Genomic DNA, 20,749 nt, shown 5'->3' with positions numbered 1-20,749 from the left:
ATGATGATGGTTGAAGATTAGTAGTGGGTAGAGTAATTCACTGCAGACCAAAAGGTCATGGGTTTAAGTCAACCTCAGGTGTCTGCTAAATGTTATTGCATTACTCAAACTGGCTCTAGAGGGACAGTGGAATCACTATCTAACTGGCTGAAGCACAGGCACACAGACATCCCGTACTTGCAGCTATCCGTCTAAACTATACCTGCTGGAAATATCGAGAACTGAGCACTGTATGAAGTTGAAATTTGCCAGGCTCTCACAAGAAATACATTCAAACAGGTTTGCTGAAATTATTAAACATAGCAACCTAGCTGAGGTTCAGTGATGTGACATGTCAATAAAAAGTTTAATGTTTCTTTTATCTTTATTACTTCAAGGCACACATTCATCTACAGTAACAACAGGCTCAGATGTAGTTTTGTGATCGTGTTGAAAAAAACTACAAACATGGTCCCTCCTCTCCTAGTATATGGTTGTCATGTTGCCATGGGAACATGTAACTTCCAGTGGAATGTACTATAAAGTGTGAACTGGTTTCACTCATAGGCCTACAGAACACTCATGCCTACAACAGTAACAAAAACAGCAGGCACAGGATATAACATGACACACATACTATCAGGTCAGAGACTAACACAACATAATGTCATAAACGTGTTTGCATATACCGCACATAGACAGAGTATAAAAGCACTCTCCAAAATATACATCACTGACATCCAAAGCTAAGATTGATCGCAATAACAGTTTCATTCCAAACTATGAGAAATTTGCTAGATAGACTCCATAGCCCTAGTTAAGGGTGGACAGTCTTGCGAGGAACACAGTAGCAAGACATCCAACATGCCCAACAGTACAAGCCCTTAAAATGTGCAACCCATCCAAGAACAAACCAAATGTTCCTCTTAGCAAAAATACTTTCACAGCAGGGGGGGAGGACGGGGAGGGTTGACAAATTTCGCTGAATAGTCCAAGAGCCTCACAATGCTGATGAGAATGGATGGGGAGTAGCAGCATGTTCGATCAGGGTTTCCAGGAAATGAGGCAGGAGAGTGTTGTCCACATTTCTCAACTGTCATTGGCTGTGGTCTGGGTGGGCAGGAGAAGCATTCGGGATGGGGCGGGCCCATTGAGCCTGTCGAGCTCGTCTACCTGTGGCGTTGGCATGGTGCCAGCCCAGCTAGCCCCCACTTCCCCGGGTGCCGCAAGGTTGGGCACGCTCTTGCTGCGGACGCACTGGAAGTCAACGTGGCGGCTCTTCCCCTCCTCCTTCTCCCAGGACAGCTGGATGAAGGGCCGCTGGACGTAGTTGTAGATGACCTCTGACCTTCCGCCTGGGCGCCGTTTCACCTTTTCTTTACACGTGGGATACCCTGGGATACAAAGAACAGAATAAAACAGAATGAATAATACAAAATAAATAGATTTGAGTATTATTTTTTTCAGGAGAAGGGGAATGAATAAGACAATATAAATGAGTATAAACATAACTCACCCTCGATGCCTATACGGATGTTCTTCAGACCCCTCTCCTTCAGCAATGCTTTGGCCACATCCCTGTTCTCTATGTACTTAAAGAAGCGGTAGAGCTTAGAGCTGTATAGAACTGGGAAGGAAAACAGAGAAACCCATTATCATTAGCATTCTAGGACACCAGATAGTGACAATTAGCATACTAGGACACCAGATAGTCCATTAGCATTAGCACACTAACACACCAGGCAGTGTGCATTAGCATACTAAGACACCAGACAGTGTGCATTAGCATTAGCATACTAAGACACCAGACATTGCATTAGCATCTGTCTTCAGATTGAAGTGGTGGCTGGTAAACGTGTGTTATATGGACACACACGGAAGCTCTTCATGTAGAGGTAGCTTAATTATTACCCTTCTCTGAGGCATGGTCACATTAAGCCACACCCCTCCACGTGTATCCATGGAAACGTGGCACTCACTTTGGGAATACTCCTCCCCCATTGGTGGAGGGTGCTCCTCGTCCCAGTCCACAATGTCATCGTCAGCGAGCACCACAATGTGACATTCCCTCTCCCCTCCCTGGGCACACGCCACCATGGCAGGGACCACCAGGTCTTCCAGGAAGTCCTCGAACTGCTTCCGTGCCCCGTCATTGGACAGCTCGTGCAGCAGGGCGCCTGGGAAACAGGAAGTGGATGTTGGAAGGCAGAGAGGATTTTTTGAACACCAGACATTACCAGTACCTGTCAGTTCGCCGGGCCAAATTATAGATTACCAACCCCAACCAAAGGAAGTGAATGCGTCAATAGTAAACACCAATAAAGTTGTTGAAGGAGGTACAGTAATTGCGTTTAAGAAGAGAGAGCGGGCGTTCTCACTCAGGTCGCGACACTTGACGGTGCTGGCGTTGAAGTTGATACAGAGGTAGTCACATGCTTCTCTGAGCTCAGCCACCAAGACACCATCAGGACACCTCATCACACCCGTCTGATAGAAGGTCTGACAGGGACAACAAAAAGTGGACGGTTCACGTGTTGAACGTGGTCACGGTGTCTTTCAGACTGAGATAACAAGACTGTTCGGGAGGAGAGAATTTGATTGGCTGTTGTTTAATTACGGTTCTGGGGTCTGTGTGTGTGTGTGTGTGTGTGTACATACTCACCAGTATGACCTGAAAGACACTGGCGCTGATGCCCTCTGTAAGTTCATATTCTCCTTTCCCGTTGGGTCTGGTGAAGTTGTGCTGACGTGCTGGACCAAACATTCTGCATTGACAATATCAACCGTTAACCTATTGAAGCTCCTAGAATTTGCTTCTGCCATTTTTCATGTGAACCAGTTCCACCAAAACTCAATGAAACAGTTGTATGCCACATCCACAGGCATAGCTTAGTGGTGGAGCATTTAGCAAATCAAGAACTCGTAGGTTCAAATGCCCCTCTGTACGCCGCTTTGGATGAAAGCGTATTGCTATCTGAACACACTGCTACTGTACCTTCCAAGCATGGTGTCGGGGTGAGCTGTGAAGGCGGAGGGGTCAACCACAAAATGGCTGCCGTCCACTACTAGTGTGACTCTCTCATGTTGGGCCCCAGGCACTTGGTCTCTTGGTCCACTCATGGCTTCTTCTCAACCTGAAGGACAGTCACAGTGCACATATGTCACCATCTTTCACATACTCCACACATTACCAAACTCAAGGTAGGTCAGGTCAAGTGTTATTTAGAGGACATTTTAAATAATACTCTTGTGTACCAGCTTTTATGCTATTCGGTTTTAGTCCAAACCATATTACAGACCAAGGCCACAGCCATGATTTTTTATGATAATTTCGGACAGCGTGCATGGTTGCCTGTCGTAACGTAGCACATTTATATTGATATATTGGGGGGGAAATTATGACCAGATTTGAATATTGGGGGGGGATGTTCCCCCCCCAATATGCATTATGATTACGGGCTTGTTACAGACTCATGGTCTGGATAATACACAGGCGAAATGACAAAAAAAACTGCACAGCTACTGAATCATCTAAAGAAGAAATCAGCAATACATGGGGAAACACATGAAGGCCTGATTAACAAGACATTTCAGGCCTTTTAACAGCTGATCTGCGTACAGATGATAGGGTTCCTCACCGGATGTAGTCTCTGCTCAAGACGACTGTTACCTCTGTAAACAGTATGAATCTGGCCACTTTGAGATCACTTGTGCACTGGCTTTTCAGAGATCTGTTGGAAAGCAGAGAAGATATTTTAACCCCAGACATTACCTGTAAATTCGCCGGCCAAATTGTATTTTGCCAACTCCGAATAACTCTGTTATAGTTTTAATATTCCTGTGGGGAACAAGTCAATTATTATTTTCTCGAGTTTAATGTCTAACCGTGTTTTAGTTAATGTCTACCCAAACCATGTTAAGCTAAATATTTAACAGGCACATTCACATGCGCATGTTCAATATAGCCAACTGGTTAGTATCAGGCTAATTAATGGTTGCAATCGGCCAAACGGGATTGTCTTGTTTCGGTAATGCTAATCAGTTTGTCCACATTTACTCTGTTTAATTAAGAACTCAATCTAACAAAAGAACAGAGCTAACAAGAACAGCTAAGTTTTTTAACAAGGACGATTCATTGTTCGTTTTACCACCAGGTGTCGACAAGCAGGTAGCGTCAATACATTGCTATAGGCTACGTACACCGAATGTTAAGCTATGTATTACATTTGCTTTCGAGAATGCCCGGTGCGTTGAAAAACCATGTACAAAAACTGTAATAGGGCCTTGATTTGAAGATTGTCTGTGACAGATTAAACGCAAAGCAATTTGGGTCAGTAGTTCTACACAATAATATATGTACAGCAAATATGCTTTGTCATTTGAACTAGGACAAGTTGCTACATGTTGCATGAAGAAATGCCAAAACTTACGTCTGTTTCATGTCATCTGTTCAGCTATTACAGGGCGCATGGTATCGTCGGGACTGCAGGCTATATTTTGTGTACCACCTAGTGTGGTTTCAGACGATTAAGACATATGTTAACCGTTCGTAGAAATGATCTTGATAGCCTACACACAATCTCTGGCGTATTGTAGCCTACGCTTGTCGAGGATAGCCTACAAGTCGTTGACGGCTGAATCACATTCCCACCGCATCTGTCATAGGGGAGGGCTCCAACCGTAGCTTATGGTGCAACTGCGCAAGCATCCGAATTCTGCACTGAATAGGTTTCTTTTTAAATCGTAAGATTCCCACTAAAATACACCTCACTGTGTTTATCTAAGCATATTTCCATGTTGTGGGCAATATAAAAATAACAAATAGCCTACACTGAAGTAAAACGAAAAAAATACTTTTTTTAAAGTATTTTGTATTTGAGCATAATTACGAGAAGCCTGGAAGATCATAAACTACAAAATGTCTTAAAAAAGAAGAAAAAAAACATTTATATAGGTGGATAACATGTTTTAAAAAGAATGTGGCTTCATAATAGCTAATAACAATAACAGTCGACCTGCAACTCAGAAAGGGTAATATAATTTAGACTGACATGAGAGCCTTGTGATGTTGCGTTACAAATTGTGACAACCTGTTCTTTAGCTTCATTTGGTGGGAGACAGGGTCACTACGACCCACTGGAGTGAACAATCAGGTTATTTTCTGAAGAGGCCAAAGAGGTATATTGGTAGTCATGAGACCCTTCCTGGCATGTAGAATATAGGCCTAGTGGAGCAGAGACCAAATATTACAAATACAAATGATGAAAAGTCGATGAGTGATTCACTGTGAATAGGAAGTGTGTGTGTTCTAATGAAACACACAGGACATGACCATCCTCTGACTCTTTCGTGATTGTTTAGACTTTAGAGATCATGTGCAAGGTTGTTTTTTTGTGGAAAAAATATAGCAACACTGAAAGAACCATTTTTATCTCGTTTTATTTATAAAACCAGATCACAAGCCATGTTAAAACAATCAGAGAAGAAACAGAGGAACATGGTGAATTTCTGATCATCTCTGTAAAATAAGACTGATGAGACATAATAATCAAGGTCACACAGAGACATTGTTGCTCTGCTTTCTTTTGAAAATCAGACTGAAAACAGAACCCCCAAGAGAGAGCATGATCACTTTGAGAAAACAAGACACAGATAAGACGACATCATTCTACTCGACAACATACTTTTCAGAAAGACACTAAATAGATGACCAAAGATATTTAAAGTGCTTCTTCAAAAGGACACCCACACAAACAGCGGCACCCACACACACACTAAATCAGCAAACCATGGTTCATCGTATACTTGTCATGCTACTTCCACGCCTTAGTCCAAGCAAACAAGCACCCACCCCCCTAACACACTCCAACCCCTCGGCCAGAAGCAACTGGGATTTTTCGGAAGAAGGAAATGATAGGACACAGTCAGCGTCACCGATCATCACTGATCATGAGGGGACACTTACGGTTTGTAAACAAAGGGGATATGTCTCATTGATAATTAGAAGTGGTCCACAGAGGACTGCTAGGACAACTAGCATGCAGCGCGAACAATTTATCTTTTTTTTTGTATTTGCAAATGTCTGCCCGTGAGTTTATCTTAAAAGGTGAGTTTAGCACGTCTTAGCAAATATTCTGGGGCTATACTAGGAAGAACATTTTTTTAGGAAACTAACATTTGGCATACTGTACAGTTAGTCAACTGAACACCTAAGTGTATCGTTCAAAGTCCCAACCCTTCATAGAACTTAAGTATATTAATTGAAAAAATAAATTAATGGCAACATAAAGTGACACACACAAGTAAACAAAGGAAAAAAGTAGTAGTGCAACTTTGGGCTGGTAGTTTGAAACGGGACTACTTTTCACAATGACAATAAATTGCCAAGAATAAGCATCAAGCTCACATCCAATGGCACAATTTAAACTTTTTCGGTGGTCAAGAGAAGAATAAATTATGTTTAATTTGTAAGTAGATTTAACTTTTCAAACAGACAGCATGCCAGTATTATCTTACTGCCATCCTTCTATCCAAAGGTGGGTCAGGCTCTGTCTAACGGAGAACACAAGTGGCTCATCACTCTGAGGTACCGACCGGACCAGGAGGAGTAACAGGGACAAGGTGTGGGTGACAGGAAGTGACATCATTCCTCCAAGACCATGGTTGTCATAGGCACTCTGCGGAAGAAGAAGCTGGATCCTCGAAAGAGATTTCCCTGCAGGAAAGCAATCACAAGGAGCTTCATGATATGTATCTTGCTGGCACTGTGCCTTCGCTGACAATGTCTCTAATGACCTCAAATAGAGGCCTGAGAGGCATGTCAAGTACTCAGAGATTTCCAGATACACTTAGCCTGTCATATCAGTTGAATATCAGTATTGAAAGGGGAGCTGTGTACCTGTTGGCTCAGGTGACTCCAGCAGTGGACCCAAGATTTGAAGATAGGAGAGTTCGGAGGAAGACCTGCCATCAATCTGTAAACACACAAACACACACATATGCTTTATTTGAATCCATCAATTAAATTAATTTGGTCAAAAAAAAGGAGGGAGGGAATTCCTAAATGTTGAAAGATGCTTAGGGGTATTATTGATGTTGTTTAATGCCGAACTTCCCGTAACAGCTAAAACAGGGCGTTGTCCTTCCAGCTATACCTGAATCCTCTTTTGGGCGTGCCAGGAACAGGGACATCATGACACTGTCTGAACATCTGAGCAGTCTGTCATTACTGTTCTATGGGCTTTAAATAACTGGATTGTTATGTACCTTTTGAATGAGATAAAAGGACCCTGTCCTGATATGAGTTCAATGACAGTGAATGGCAATACTATTTGGAAATTACAATATTCTTTTAATATTAGCCAACATTTCCATATACAGTCAAGTTTAAATGACCATGGTCCTGATTTTAATTAATTTACATTTGGGTCATTAGACATAAATCGGGTGTAGGCTACTGTGTAGGCCTATGCGCCGATTCCATAAACGGTAACAACTAGTCAGTTATGGAATGTGTGTTACGTGTGAAATGAGTGATTTGGATGTTGCGCAAGAAAGAACGACGCAATAGTTAGGCTTTTATGACGCACACTTCCATCAAAACAGGTACATAATTTGAATACAGCACCATCGTAAAATACTCATTTGGTGTGTTTTATAAATGAGCGGAGCAGGCACGTAGTCAAATGTTATTTTCTCATCCTAGTAGACAAGACTGTTGGATCATTTTAATTAATTGCGACTTGTTAGAGATCTTAATTTATTATTAGTTTTATTTATTTACCTAAACACTATAGACATGTGCTTGAAATTATTTAATGGGACTTTAGCGGTCATCAAGCCAGCAGACGGCGGAAAAGTACTCTTCGTCGTTCTCCAGGTGAGGATGTATCAGCTTGTCTGTCAGTGTTATTACCGTCAATGTCGTCGATAGTTTAACAACTGTTATTGATATGCATATTTGATATTTTGTTCTTAAATATGGTAATGAACACTCCAAAATCCATTTCAAAACATTGAACATAATGGAGAAAAACAGCGATTAGGCCTACATCGTTAAAACTAACAAATACTTTTATTTTTTGCATGTTACATGATGGTGACAGGAAAATTGTCACCAAGACCTCAAGTATGGTGGTCTTAAACTTTTCATCAAAATCTCGTCAAGCTGTTAGGTGAGGAACATGAAAACAAACCTGCTTTGCTGAAGTCTAAGGTAAGTATTGTGGTCCCTTGCTACATTAGAAAGAGCGCCACAAAAGGTAATGTCTTTGATTAAAACAACGTTCCAGTTCTGTAAGGGATATTTGGCTTGTTGGCAGTGGAATATTTCGGCTGTACAAAAAATAATTTCTGTAGTCTTAATTTAAAAAATCTGTACAGAGGATCCTACCTTCAACACTTATCTTTTTATGTCTGGCCGACATTGTCTGCTATTGTTTATCCCTATGAAGGGTTCAATATTGGACCATTTACTAAAATATCCTTGTCCATCATAGGAGGGAATAATCCTTCATAGTAAAACATTTGGCCTAACATTTTGTTTAGAATTGGGACTCTTTCTTATCAATTTCTTGGAAAAGGATCTATGATGAGCCATATTTGTCAAGAAATTGATAAGAGTCTGAAAAGCTTCCTAACTAAAGTCATATTCCTTTCTATGACAGATCAACTGAGAAGGACTTACAATACAGGAAGTATCAAAATACGCATAACAATGACAGTTAGGCTTAAAGTAGTATTATGCAGCATTGGTCAAAGTGTGTTTGCGATGTTCGGTAAACCAGTAATTTCCTGCCGGAGGCGCCCACTGGTTTGGAAATGTAGCCTAATACACCGTTACTAAGACAACAGCTCCTGTGGAGCCTTCTTGGATCTGTTTAGGAGATAGAATAGAGTCTCCAGTAAAGACAGATTAGATTTCTCAGAAGAAACAGAATGTATATTGTATGGATTGTATAGAGAGGTTATGATACAAGGAAAATACACCATGGTTTGCTTCAAGCTTTGTTACGAAGAGCAAGTATATCCAAGGGCAAGGTCAGGTTTTTTTTGGTTTTTGTCATTAATTGTGTTTTATATTTACAAAAGGTACTTTTTTTACTGGTGCTTGAAAGAAAAAGAAAGATATTTTTCTAGCTACTTATAAGATCTATCTTTACCTCTTAAAATCTGGAATTTTCCATCTTATCTCTGTTATGCTGAACAACCAGTAAGACCAGTAAACCACACATAAATACATTCTACATTTTAGGAGGATGTGTTAAATTTGTTTTCAAGTGTGTCATGGGTGTACATGAAGTAACTGCTCAGTAACTGCTCATTACTACTTTATGTCTCCAGACAACCGTGACATTGTTATCGGAATCACAGATCTAACCCACAGAGAAGACAGGGACTGTCATCAACTCTAATCCATCTATCAATAGTCTGTTGTTCTCTATCTACAGAAACTCCAGCAATGTTTTTTTTTGGAAAAGTACGTTGAGGACAACACCCTCCAGATTCCAACACTATCATCATCATCATCACGAAGATCTGCCTTTGTTCTCATCCTGTGTTATTTTGCAGACGGTATCATAAAAAGTCTCGGTTGAAAGGCTAAGACCACAATGCTTCAATTCAAAGAGGATGCCAATCTCATCTGAATGACAAATTTTCTACAGATACCAGACGCTTTTGAGTACCTCCGTGCATTCTTTAAAGGTAAACTGAAAACGATCCTCTTCCTATTTACAGACAACGCAAACACAATACAACTCCGCCTCGTGATTGGCTAATTACATGGTCATTAAGTGAGTCAGGGAGGAAGGATGACACTGTGAAAAGTCAATAATAAGCTCGGATGGACTTGTATTAAGTTTGTTCTCTTGTCTGTGAACGGACAGCCGGGTCGACGGCCGTGTCACTTTGACAGTTTGCTTTTAAAATTCCACCGGACAATTTTCCAAACTTAAATTAGAAACATTTCCAAGACTGGAGAAGACAAAGAATGAGCTCCACCTGGCAAGTTTTCACTGACTTGAAATTTCTCACGTTTTTGTTTTTGTTTAGAAATATGTTAAATAGGAAGATCGAGATAGAAAATGTACTCTGCTGTTGCATAGGTGTTGCAAACTAAACATAATAATAACTTAAACAAGATTGAACTGTACTTAATGATTGACTTTTAATATTGGTATGAGGACATCATTTTTTTAATTTAACTTTAGTTAGCTAGAAATGTACACACCAAATAGAGATATCTAGATAGTAGATGCATTAATCACTGCCTGGTATTTACATTTTTACATTTAATTAGTTTCCTAGATTTATGCTCACCAGATTGAGGTAGATAGACAGGAGCTACATAATTGTATTATGTACATTACTCATGTACTTATGTATGACATTGTAACAGCCTACTCCTGTCTTCTATCTAATTTCCTGTTCTTACCTTCTCTACAGACCACCATTCTGTAATTGAAGAGGATTTTGTGATGGTTATCTTGTCAACAGTACCACATAAATCTTATCTTCCTCAAGTTACAATTAACAAACCGCAATCTAAATTTCTCTTCATGAGTGACATGAGTTGCATATTACACATTTCCCTTACCAGTCTTTCTACTCTGTATTTTTCCAGCCTAAAGTCTGCATCCAAGAAAGATTTCAAGAAGTAAACAGTCGCCTACATTTTGGTCATCTTCAAGAGGATCAGCATTTTACTTTTTCACCTGACGTGTCCGTACTATTCCTTGAAGCGCGCGCAACCTGGAGTTTTGAACACCCGACATTGCACGTCCTTGGGTCATCATGTCTAATACACCTGCCGAATTTTTACTTAATATAGTGCCCGGTTCTCGAGATATTCAAGCCACAGACACACACACAGATGTGTGTGCCTTTATGGTTAAAAAAATATGCCCTTCTGTTCTTTGTTCTGCTTGCATTCCGTTCTGCTCTGTGGGATCATTTGACACAAACTTTTGAAAACTAACTTGCATGGGTGAATTTCCTTGGTTATTTGCAACAAATGAATTAGGTAGTTCAGTAGAGATTATCTTGTTGTTTTTTTGTCTCAAATAACCAAACAGAAGAACAGCAGAACTGTGTGTGAGTAGAACCAGTGCACGTCTATTAAATGAAAGCTTTGTAAGTAGGTGCTGCCCTGAGTAAATTATCAAGTTAGAAAGAAATATAATAATAATGAGGGCGCGCCCTTCAAGGCTTCCATACTGTTCAAACCACTCAAATGATGACTTGTTGACAAATGATGACAGATTTTTTCAAGCTCAGAGGACATGACAAAACTAGATCTTGTGAGTTTTTTTGATTGTTTTCACTCAAGCATAACCTGTTAGTTAGCTAGATTTCTACTGAGCAGATATCTACATTGGTGCATAATAACTAAATGACAATTGCAAATAGAAAGCAAACAAATGCATTGCTATTTGTTTTACTGTACAATATACCTAATGTATGTAGGACTCTATAATGATAATTGATCAAAACCAGTTTACAGTCTATTGTTTTACATTTTGCCACTTTTTCTCATGTCTACAGACCACAACCCACTCACTTCAAAAGAATCCGCATTCGACAAGACTACAGGATACATCAGACCATGCTGAGTTACACATTAGATTTACTTAAACTAATTCAGAAGCATGTAAATCACTAGTCTTTTAATGTTTCCTTTCTACAGCCGTCAGACTGCATTCAAGAACAATTTAAGAAAGGAAATGGTGTCAACAGAAACAGTTTCGTACATTTTGCAACTCGACAAGAGGATCTGCATTCTACATCCGTATTAATCCGCAACAAATTTTAAATGTGATTCTCAGAAAACATGATGAAGTGGTTGAGATTGCGATGCCTCGACAGCTACATCATGTTACTGAATATCAAGTACAAATCTACCCTACAGAGGGGTCAAGCACTGTGCTCTCTGCCTTCTCAACTCTGTAGATGTAAATTAGTGCTTTTTAAAGGGAAACTCAACAGGATAAAGTTGTTATTGGCTCTTTACAATGAGAGTGTTGCTATAAGAGCAGGTTTCAATTGTGAGGAGTCAATAATAATAGGAGGACGTTTAGTTGGTTAAACTCACTCCTTTGTATCAATACCGCCCTCCTGCGTTGTTGAGTTGTTCGCGGTTCAGTGTTGTAGCTGGCTAAACGTTGTTTATGAGAGGTGGTCGGTCGTGTACCCATGTCAGAAAACACAAGATCAGATCCAGGAGGGGACAAGTGAGGAAGGAAGCAACATTTTTGAGAAACACAATTACACGTGTGATGATTGATTACAATTTCACTGGAAGTACATTTACATCTCAAATGAAGCCATTCTTTTCAACCTCAGAAGACTAACTCCACTGTTACATGGAATGAGGTAAATTGATATTGGCATGAGTATATCATTTGTTTGACGAACTTCATGAAACCTTTCTAGTTAGTTAGATGCCCACTGTTGAGTAGATATAATAATAATAATACTGTAGATATAATTGCATGATATATTACTAATTTCACAGTAGATTGTACCTCACATATGTAAGGCTTTAGGGTACTTGTTGAAACTCCTGACTTCTGTGTAATCTCCTGTTCTTATCTTTGCAGATTACCCACTCTGTATTTGAGGAACATTTTGAGATTTTCATCTTGTCAACTGTTAGAAATATTAATCTATCAAGCATTGCACAGTCAGTCGGTGAACAAGTTAAGAACCACTTCAATCATCTCAGCTAAACTGCTTCAATAACCATTACAATCCACACTCTACATTTCTGTTTATGAGTATCAGCTTATGACACCAATTGAGTTGTACACATTTCACTAACCAGTCTTTCTACTCTGCATTTCTACAGCCTAAAGTCTGCATCCAAGAACAATTTCAAGAAGTAAACAATGTCCACAGAAACAATCGCCTACATTTTGCTACTCTTCAAGAGGATAGGCATTTTACTTTTTCACCAGACCTTTTCTGGCCAAACTATTCCGTAAACCGCGCAACATGGACATTTTCGAACGTGATTCTCAGTACCGGGGCAAAGTGACTGAGACTGATATCTCAACAGCTTTCTCATCTTACTGAATGACTAACAGTTGAAAGTTAGCTTGCGTGGGTGAATTTACTTGGTTATTTTCAACAAATTAATTTAAGTTGTTCAGAAGAGATCTCATTTGGACGACTTACAGATATGTTTTTTTTTTCATTTTTCAAACTCAGAGGAGTCGCTGACATGAACATGAAGACAAGAAAATATATCAATGTGAGTTTTTCATATTTTTTTCTCGGAAACATAACTTATTAGTTAGATCATTTCTATTGACCAGATGTCTACAGTACACTGGTAGGCCTAGAAAGTATATTACAATTGCAACATACATACTGTAAATCTTGCTATTTGTTTTACAGTACAATACACCTCATGTATGTTGGTATTGATAATAATATCAGATTTCATTTTAATTCTGACACACTTCCTTCCATCTCTCCAGAACACATCAAAAGTATCTACATTCTACAAGACTAAAGGATACATCATACCATGCTAAGTTACACATTAGATTTACTTATATTTACTTAAACTAATTCAGAAGCCTGTAAATCACTAGTCTTTTGATGTTTCCTTTCTACAGCCGTCAGACTGCATTCAAGAACAATTTAAAAAAGGAAATATTGTCAACAGAAACAGTTTCGTACATTTTGCAACTCTACAAGAGGATCTGCATTCTACATCCGTATTAATCCGCGACAAATTTTAAACGTGATTCTCAGAAACATAGTAAAGTGGCTGAGATTGCGATGCCTCGACAGCTACATCATGTTACTGAATATCAAGTACAAATCTACCCTACAGAGGGGTCAAGCACTGTGCTCTCTGCCTTCTCAACTCTGTAGATGTAAATTAGTGCTTTTTAAAGGGACACTCAACAGGATGTAGTCATAATGAACCAAGGAGCTTCTTCCTGTGTAATAATGTCTTCATTTAGCAGACACTTTAAATCAAAAACACACAGGGGAGGGGGGATTTGAACCTGCAACCTCTCAAACTGCAATCAAATCCTCTCCGACTGAGCGATACTCATCCTGACAGAAGCATCGACATATTACAACCCTGCCCTCTTTATTGGCTCTTTACAATGAGAGTGTTGCCATAACAGCAGGTTTCAATTGTTAGGAGTCAATAATCAAAGTCTAGGTGGGCTTGCATTATGTTTATCCTCCTGTCTGCGAGTGGGCTGTCTGGTGCAAACGAGTTGGTTAAACTCAGTCCTCAGTGTCAATAGCCCAACCTCCGGGCTGCGATATTAAGTTGTCTGAATTTTCGCGGCGTAGCCAAGATCGAACCCGGGAGATGACAAGCACAGGAGGAAATAATACTGACGGGAAACAGAATTTCAACAGAAGACAGAAACTTATGTTGTTTATGAGTAATAATCATGTGACCATGTCAGAAGACCCAAGATCCAATCCAGGAGTGGAAGTGAAAGTGAGGAACACATTTGCGATGTATTATGATGCTGTATTATATGGCAACGACAGTACGAGCGCTCTGATTGGCTAATGGGTAGTCATTATGATGCTGCATTTCAGGTTGCACTGGACATCCTTGAATCTCAAATGAAGTAATGTCTTCAACTTCACTGAAATCTCAGACTCCACAGCAGGAACGTGGAATGAGGTAAAGATAGTTAGCTAAATGTCCACTGACCAGATATGTAGAGATGTCTGTAAAGCTTTACAATAATGGTAAACGCCGATCTGCTGTCTTGTTTAATCTCCTTTCCTTTCCGTCTCTACAGACTACCAGGCTGTATTTGAAAAGGATTTGGGGAAGATTACCCTGTCAACTGAATCTACAAATTCCACCAATATGCACCACACTCTATATTTCTCTTCAAAAGTATCAGCATTTGACTAGACAACGGAATATAAAGTGTCAGAATATTATATATTTAACTAACTAATGCAAAAGCATGTTCATCACAAGTCTCTCTATTCTTATGTTCTACTGTCCACAGACTGCATACAAGAACAATACAAAAGAGAATGTCATCAGCCAATCAGTCAACAGTCATCACATGATGTCGTCAGAAACAGTCACATCAGTTTTGCTACTCAGCAAGAACATAAGAATTGGACTTTTTCGCATGCAATTTTTTTATCGTTTTCTTCAGAAGCGCACAAACCTCGAACATTTCTAAAGCAATTCTCAGTAACATGGTAAAGTGTCTGAGAGTCTGATACCTCGACAGCTATATCATCTTACTGAATAACAAATACAAATCTGTAAATGTAACATACTATATTTGTGTTTTTTAAGGGTCAATTCTAAATCCAAGTCAGACCATCAAACAACTTACCCACAATTGTTTACTGCCATAAGATCTGCCACCAGCATGAAAGGATATGTCAACACGCTCACTGCGATCTTGAGTAAAGAGAAGGCGAATAAGACAAAAAATATATTTTAGATAAACACTGAAGTATTTTTGTACTTTGGAAAAGTGCTGGTTAAGGAGTGTGGTGTGTTGTGCAGTAGTTCAACCTCTATCAAATGTCAAGAAAAGATGTACTGCAGGGATAAAACACTGAAATTCCCTCAACTTACCCCCATCACAAACTTAGTATAGCTTCTCACTGCTGGTGCTTGGCTGAACTGCAAAAACAAATCACAAGGATGTGATGTTTTATTTGAGTTATATGTTTGCAGTTGCCATAGTAATTCGATTGAAATTCAAATCGAATGTCGTATTTTATCTGACACCTTGTTCCAAATAATCACATTCATCCACATGTTCCCCCACCTGGCCTCTCTAAAGTTGTTCATTGGTTTAATGATCCTTTCAATGATCCATGTTCCCTTTTCTGCATCTGTTTGCTGTCATTTCTGAGCTCCGGGCATTTGCCCCCTGTGGGCCCTGTCCCAGTGTTGAGTTGCCTGGTGCCATCCCCACTGTATACCCTTGGCTGACCAACCCTGACCTCACCTCAGAGAGATGGAGGCCCCTGAATCCTGGATCTAAGACTCTGCCTACCTGGAGGCAATCCAGCTAGACCAGCTACAAAGATCTCCAGTCAACCTACATGATATTTGACCCTGGGACTTGTTGAACTGCTGTCAAATGGTCTTCCACTGAGCTATCCCCATCCCCATCCATCAACTATAGATCTTAAAACATACCTTCATGAATGAGCATGTAATTTAAATAAATATATTCTGGATACATCTTTGACTTCTTTGTGAGCAAGTACACTAATACTCAGCAGATCAGCAGCTGTGTTTGGCGGGCTCGGAGGGGCAGGCTGTGAGGGGCGGGTTGTGCTGGGCTTACATTGTCGTCCACAGCGTAGGTGTTGATGAAGTGCGCCAGAAGGTTACAGCACCACAGGAAGATGACCTCACCTAGAAGATGGGGCACCAGACCCCTGCGAAACACACAGCAATCAATAGAGTTGAGGTCAAAGGTCAAATGAATACCAAACACTTGCAAACCACTTTTGTGATGGGTGGGATGAGAAAAACAGCCAGTTCACTACCTCTGTCGGACATTATTGATGACTGTGGGTCTTGAAATGAAAGGCTGCTATGGCTGTACAAAGAGGCATTGAAGAAAAAAATATTAAAAAGTCACTCACACAAAGAATCCTTCAATGCCCTCCTCCTTGAAGATCCTGGAGACGCAGCTGAACAAGCCCCTGTCACAGTCAACCCAAGCAGACAGCCAAGATGGGGAAATTGCACACAGTACACACCCCTCACAGGCTTTATAACAGTGTTTGTCTCTGTCGTCTGACACTAAACTACACATCTTGTGGGCAGGAGCAGTAGACTGTAAAACAATGGCAAACCAAAATCATGGAAGAATTATTTCGATATCAATCAACACTGCTTTTCATTGTGTGACAGATTGGGTTTGGCGTCAGGATCAACTGACTGAATCAGATGTTTTTGTGACAGAGCATGAGCCTGTTCGTTTGCATAATCATTTCCAAGGTGATCTGTGTCATCTTACTTGTACTTGACCTCACTCCCCACAAACTGGGCCATACAGCGCACCGAGATCACTGAAAAACAAGAACAAAGACCACGTCAAAGAGGGCAGTGTCGTCAGTCACGTAACCGGTGAATAATTCTACAAATTACACAAATAGCTCTGCAGGTTAATCTACTTAATTTCTATGTGGTTAAAAGAGGGTATAAGTTCAAATGAAAGGTTACGTGATATAAAGCCATGAGGTCCAAGCTCGTAGAGAATAGGCAAACAGAGACAGACAGACAGACAGACAGACAGAAGGTTGAGACAGTGATAAACTGTAGGACATACCATGGAAAGGATGAGTGGCTATTCTGGACAGGCACTGGATGACCATCTCATTTGAGGTCTTGGGAAAGCGTTAAATGGATGAACAAACAATAATATCAGATGCCAGACCTATCTAATAAAATCTAAGGAGATCTCATAGAGGAACATCCCAACATAGTTGTTTGGAATATGGATTGGGGATCAGTGTGTCGAATAGCAACTAAACATCAAAGACAAAATACACAATGTACCATTTTTATAGTGGCAGCAAGTCTTTCTAACTAAGTGCAGAGAGGGGTACGAGTGACTCCCATGGAATGAACAGCTATGTCATGTTTTTCCTCAAGTTTTACCGGTTTTATAACCATTTTAACATGACCTATGACATCTCACCTCTCTGACTACTTTCATGAGGGATGTCTTCAGGTCATCTCGGTTTGATACATGTTCTACCTGCTCTTGCGGGATGGCCTGTTGGCAAGGACAACAGACAAATTCCCTCTGTGATGTTGCATGTAAAAAGGGCTATACACAAAGTTTTATTTGAATTTGAACAGGAAGTCAGGCATAGTCATATAAGAGTTCCATAGTAACACAACAATAAATACTTGGAAATCAGTTAATGTTTGTAGGAATACAAGCGTAATTAATAGTAATTCTTAGTGCATTCAATACTGTACATAAGAGGTACGCTTTTGACTTGTTACCTGAGAAATGACCACATCTGTGTAACATTCCCTCACCTGTTTGACTTTACTGCGGACCATCGTGGAGATGGCACTGGACATGATACGTGGAGACAAGCCCCGGAAGAGCCCCCTCTTTCCATCCACCCTGATAATATACCGCGCTAACGACACACACACACACACACACACACCAGAACCACGTAAACACCTGGCCCCCGCAAAGAATTCTGGGTATTGATGTGACATTAGATTAAGACTCATTTTATTCACCATATGAGAAGAATCCAGGAAGGTAGAGCACTTTCCTCCCAAACATGGTGGTCCCAACAGTTGGGGCAAGGGGTTCATGTCCTACCTGCAAACATAACCCATACCAATGACAGCCAGCTGGGATGCAGGTCAGGGATTGGCAATTGAACCAGTCCATAACATGGAAATCAAGAGCTGCCTTAAAAAATATAGCCTTGAACCTTTCATTCAGATAATGTTCACCTTATTCAACCGTGCTCACCAGGCTGGTGGACGTACACTTTACTGACTCATTATAATCTAAATAAAAATAATAATGTTTTTATAAAAATAATAAAAAAAATATACCGTGCGACCGCTTGATCTGCAGTCAAAGGTTCTACCCACTGAGCTAACCTCTCCCCAAACCCTAACTCACTAAGAAATGACTGGGTTCACTGTGGTCTGCCAGTTCACACAGCAAAGATGAAGTGACTGAAGACTGAAGCGTCTCAATGGAATAAGGTCTGTCTGGCTGTAAATTTGATGATCTTTCGCCACATACACACCTGGAAGGAGATACAGTCAAACTTGCTCGCTGACTACGCTAGCTAAGTAGCTTGTTATTTGGCTTGTGTAACGAATATGCACTGATGGTTAGTGCTTTAAAGTTGCCTATTTGCTGGCCCGTCTGCAGCCAGATAAACAAGTACGAAACCAACCAATTATAGCTAGTATGTTAATGACAAGACATGACAAGAATTGCTAGCTACAGTAGCTCGTACTAGCTACTCTTGCTACCTGAATTAGCAGTTTGACGTATAACAGTGGGTGTGTGATCGCTGTCACCCCGGCTCCGAGAAGCAAGATCGCCGTGTCCATGTCTACCGGTGTGACGGCCGGGTCCCGCTCATATTGGGGGTCCGTTCGCCCACTAGTCTCACTGGACAAGTTCTCCGGTGTCACCATTTTAACGGCGGTATCGCGAGGAACCCTCTCCAGTTTGACCAAGGAAATCCACAAGCTCCGAAGCGACCGTAAGAGCGATGCGCAAAACAAAACCGTATCACGTGGTTACGAGCTAACTAGAACCAGAGCCAATGGCTCTGACTACAACCAAAACATTGACGTTTTGTCAAAACTGCACTTACCATCAACTGGCCCCGGCAGATGGCAGTATTTACTCAAAATTGTTGATTGTGGCTATAGGCCTGCCCTACTGTTTGTTAATCAGCATACTAAGTTACCTAGCTACAAAACCCAAGTGTCAAATACATTACATTGCTTGGAACCACATTCATTATAGGCTGGTGTTGTTGCAAAGGTAAAACAGTAGACTCAAACTTTGTTCATGGAGGATAGGCTAAATGGGGCCAAAACATATAATATATTAACAGATTATGGACTAGGCCTACTTTATTATTATATCTTATCAATCAAAACGAGTTTAGTGACACTATCCGTAGTTCCAGTTAATGACGCTTTAGAAGACCTTTCTTTATACTTCCTACTTAACATCTACAGGTACATTGGTGTATCATGATTAGGAACAGTAGGGTCAGGTGGCTGAGCGGTTAGAGAATCGGGCTAGTAATCAGAAGGTAGCTGGTTCGATTCCGGCCGTGTAAAATGACGTTGTGCCCTTCAAGGCACTTCACCCTACTTGCCTCGGGGGAATGTCCCTGTACTTACTGTAAGTCGCTCTGGATAAGAGCGTCTGCTAAATGACTAAATGTACATGTAATGTAGAACTCAAACATAAAACCTAGTTTATATAAGCAACATGTAACAGCAAAATACAACGTCCAACTTCGAGGATAAAAGGTGATCTCAATATTTCTGCCTTCTAAAGCGTATGGGAATATTTTTGAAAGGTCCTCCATTTAAATTGATTTTTACATCATAGGTAGCACAAAAAGTCTAAGGAAATGTGTAAAGTCAACAAGCCACTTGAAAATCAGCATATTGTAGTGTAAAATTGCATGCAATACACTTGAACTTTTACCTTTTCAAACATCAATACTGAATTAACTCCTGGCAGCATCATGTAGGCTAAACCATGATTATAACAAATATGATTCATTCTCCCTGTAAAACAGTGAATGAACAACTGATTGCTGCAACAAACAACTGTCGTCTCTCATGAAAAACATGATTGGTCACTAAAGAAAGGCTTCTCTTTTTCCACACAAAAAAACACACGCACACACACACGCACACACACCCTCCGACATAGGCCTTCATATATTTAAATTCGGTAGACTACATGCACATGGCTACATTCGCACACAAACGTTCATAGAATATACACACAAAATAAATGTAATAAGCAGGGGGTAGGATGTGGGTGTTTTTTAGTTCAGTCGTAACCAGAGCGCTGATTTACAATCATCATGGGCTGGTCTCGTCTCAACCCACTGCCCATTTCCATTTCACCGGACGGACGTAAGCCACTGCAGTTGACTCATCGACACATCCATCATTCAATACCACTGATGGCGATGTCCTAGACAGTGACCAACAGACCCTCGGCATCAAGGTGTCTATAACGTTAGGTTT

The 20,749-nt window shown here is 40.5% G+C and overlaps 2 protein-coding genes and 2 long non-coding RNA genes across 11 annotated transcripts; 2 read left to right on the top strand and 2 right to left on the bottom strand.

The window, feature by feature from the left end:
- Positions 1-276: 276 nt before the first annotated feature.
- On the bottom strand, positions 277-4,617 carry LOC136945624 (BTB/POZ domain-containing protein KCTD20-like). Its single transcript, XM_067239560.1, has 8 exons — positions 4,410-4,617; positions 3,618-3,710; positions 2,975-3,113; positions 2,642-2,744; positions 2,358-2,478; positions 1,959-2,156; positions 1,496-1,606; positions 277-1,373 (listed from the first exon to the last, which is right to left on the bottom strand). The coding sequence occupies exons 3-8, from the start codon at positions 3,097-3,099 to the stop codon at positions 1,069-1,071; spliced, it is 963 nt and encodes a 320-aa protein (XP_067095661.1). The 5' UTR covers positions 3,100-3,113; positions 3,618-3,710; positions 4,410-4,617; the 3' UTR covers positions 277-1,068.
- Positions 4,618-5,399: 782 nt separating this feature from the next.
- On the bottom strand, positions 5,400-19,203 carry LOC136945592 (mitochondrial carrier homolog 1-like). Of its 2 annotated transcripts, none has more exons than XM_067239507.1 (12): positions 18,992-19,203; positions 18,233-18,317; positions 18,017-18,123; positions 17,667-17,744; positions 17,295-17,352; positions 16,983-17,034; positions 16,606-16,665; positions 16,302-16,395; positions 15,578-15,625; positions 15,330-15,397; positions 6,878-6,953; positions 5,400-6,694 (listed from the first exon to the last, which is right to left on the bottom strand). In XM_067239507.1, the coding sequence occupies exons 1-12, from the start codon at positions 19,157-19,159 to the stop codon at positions 6,623-6,625; spliced, it is 966 nt and encodes a 321-aa protein (XP_067095608.1). In that variant the 5' UTR covers positions 19,160-19,203; the 3' UTR covers positions 5,400-6,622. The 2 variants fall into 2 exon arrangements, with proteins under 2 accessions (XP_067095608.1, XP_067095609.1); XM_067239508.1 differs by having other exon boundaries at positions 17,667-17,726.
- LOC136945594 (uncharacterized) lies at positions 7,637-10,131 on the top strand. 2 transcript variants are annotated; one of them, XR_010876846.1, is made up of 4 exons: positions 7,637-7,858; positions 8,085-8,153; positions 9,429-9,457; positions 9,550-10,131. It is a non-coding gene; the product is annotated as an uncharacterized lncRNA (long non-coding RNA). The 2 variants fall into 2 exon arrangements; XR_010876845.1 differs by having other exon boundaries at positions 9,429-10,131.
- LOC136945593 (uncharacterized) lies at positions 10,193-16,189 on the top strand. 6 transcript variants are annotated; one of them, XR_010876844.1, is made up of 5 exons: positions 10,193-12,351; positions 12,579-12,677; positions 12,827-13,231; positions 13,461-14,647; positions 14,769-16,189. It is a non-coding gene; the product is annotated as an uncharacterized lncRNA (long non-coding RNA). The 6 variants fall into 6 exon arrangements; XR_010876840.1 differs by having other exon boundaries at positions 10,193-11,279; positions 11,524-13,231; XR_010876842.1 differs by having other exon boundaries at positions 12,579-13,231.
- Positions 19,204-20,749: the final 1,546 nt, after the last annotated feature.

The sequence above is a fragment of the Osmerus mordax genome, chromosome 7 (genome assembly GCF_038355195.1).
Source record: "Osmerus mordax isolate fOsmMor3 chromosome 7, fOsmMor3.pri, whole genome shotgun sequence".
In the NCBI taxonomy this organism is placed as follows: Eukaryota; Metazoa; Chordata; class Actinopteri; order Osmeriformes; family Osmeridae; genus Osmerus; species Osmerus mordax.
Note: the sequence above shows the minus strand (reverse complement) of the source record. Positions and strands in the feature narration are given on the sequence as shown.

Coding starts and splice junctions, on each gene's coding strand:
- LOC136945624 (XM_067239560.1), bottom strand. CDS start 3,099: ATGAGTGGACCAAGAGACCAAGTGCCTGGGGCCCAACATGAGAGAGTC. Junction 2,479..2,641: donor GTGTCTTTCAGGTCATACTG/GTGAGTATGTAC, acceptor TGTCCCTGTCAG/ACCTTCTATCAGACGGGTGT. Junction 2,157..2,357: donor CGTCAAGTGTCGCGACCTGA/GTGAGAACGCCC, acceptor CCTGTTTCCCAG/GCGCCCTGCTGCACGAGCTG.
- LOC136945592 (XM_067239507.1), bottom strand. CDS start 19,159: ATGGTGACACCGGAGAACTTGTCCAGTGAGACTAGTGGGCGAACGGAC. Junction 18,124..18,232: donor TCCTGGATTCTTCTCATATG/GTGAATAAAATG, acceptor GTGTGTCGTTAG/CGCGGTATATTATCAGGGTG. Junction 15,398..15,577: donor ATACTAAGTTTGTGATGGGG/GTAAGTTGAGGG, acceptor TCTTTACTCAAG/ATCGCAGTGAGCGTGTTGAC.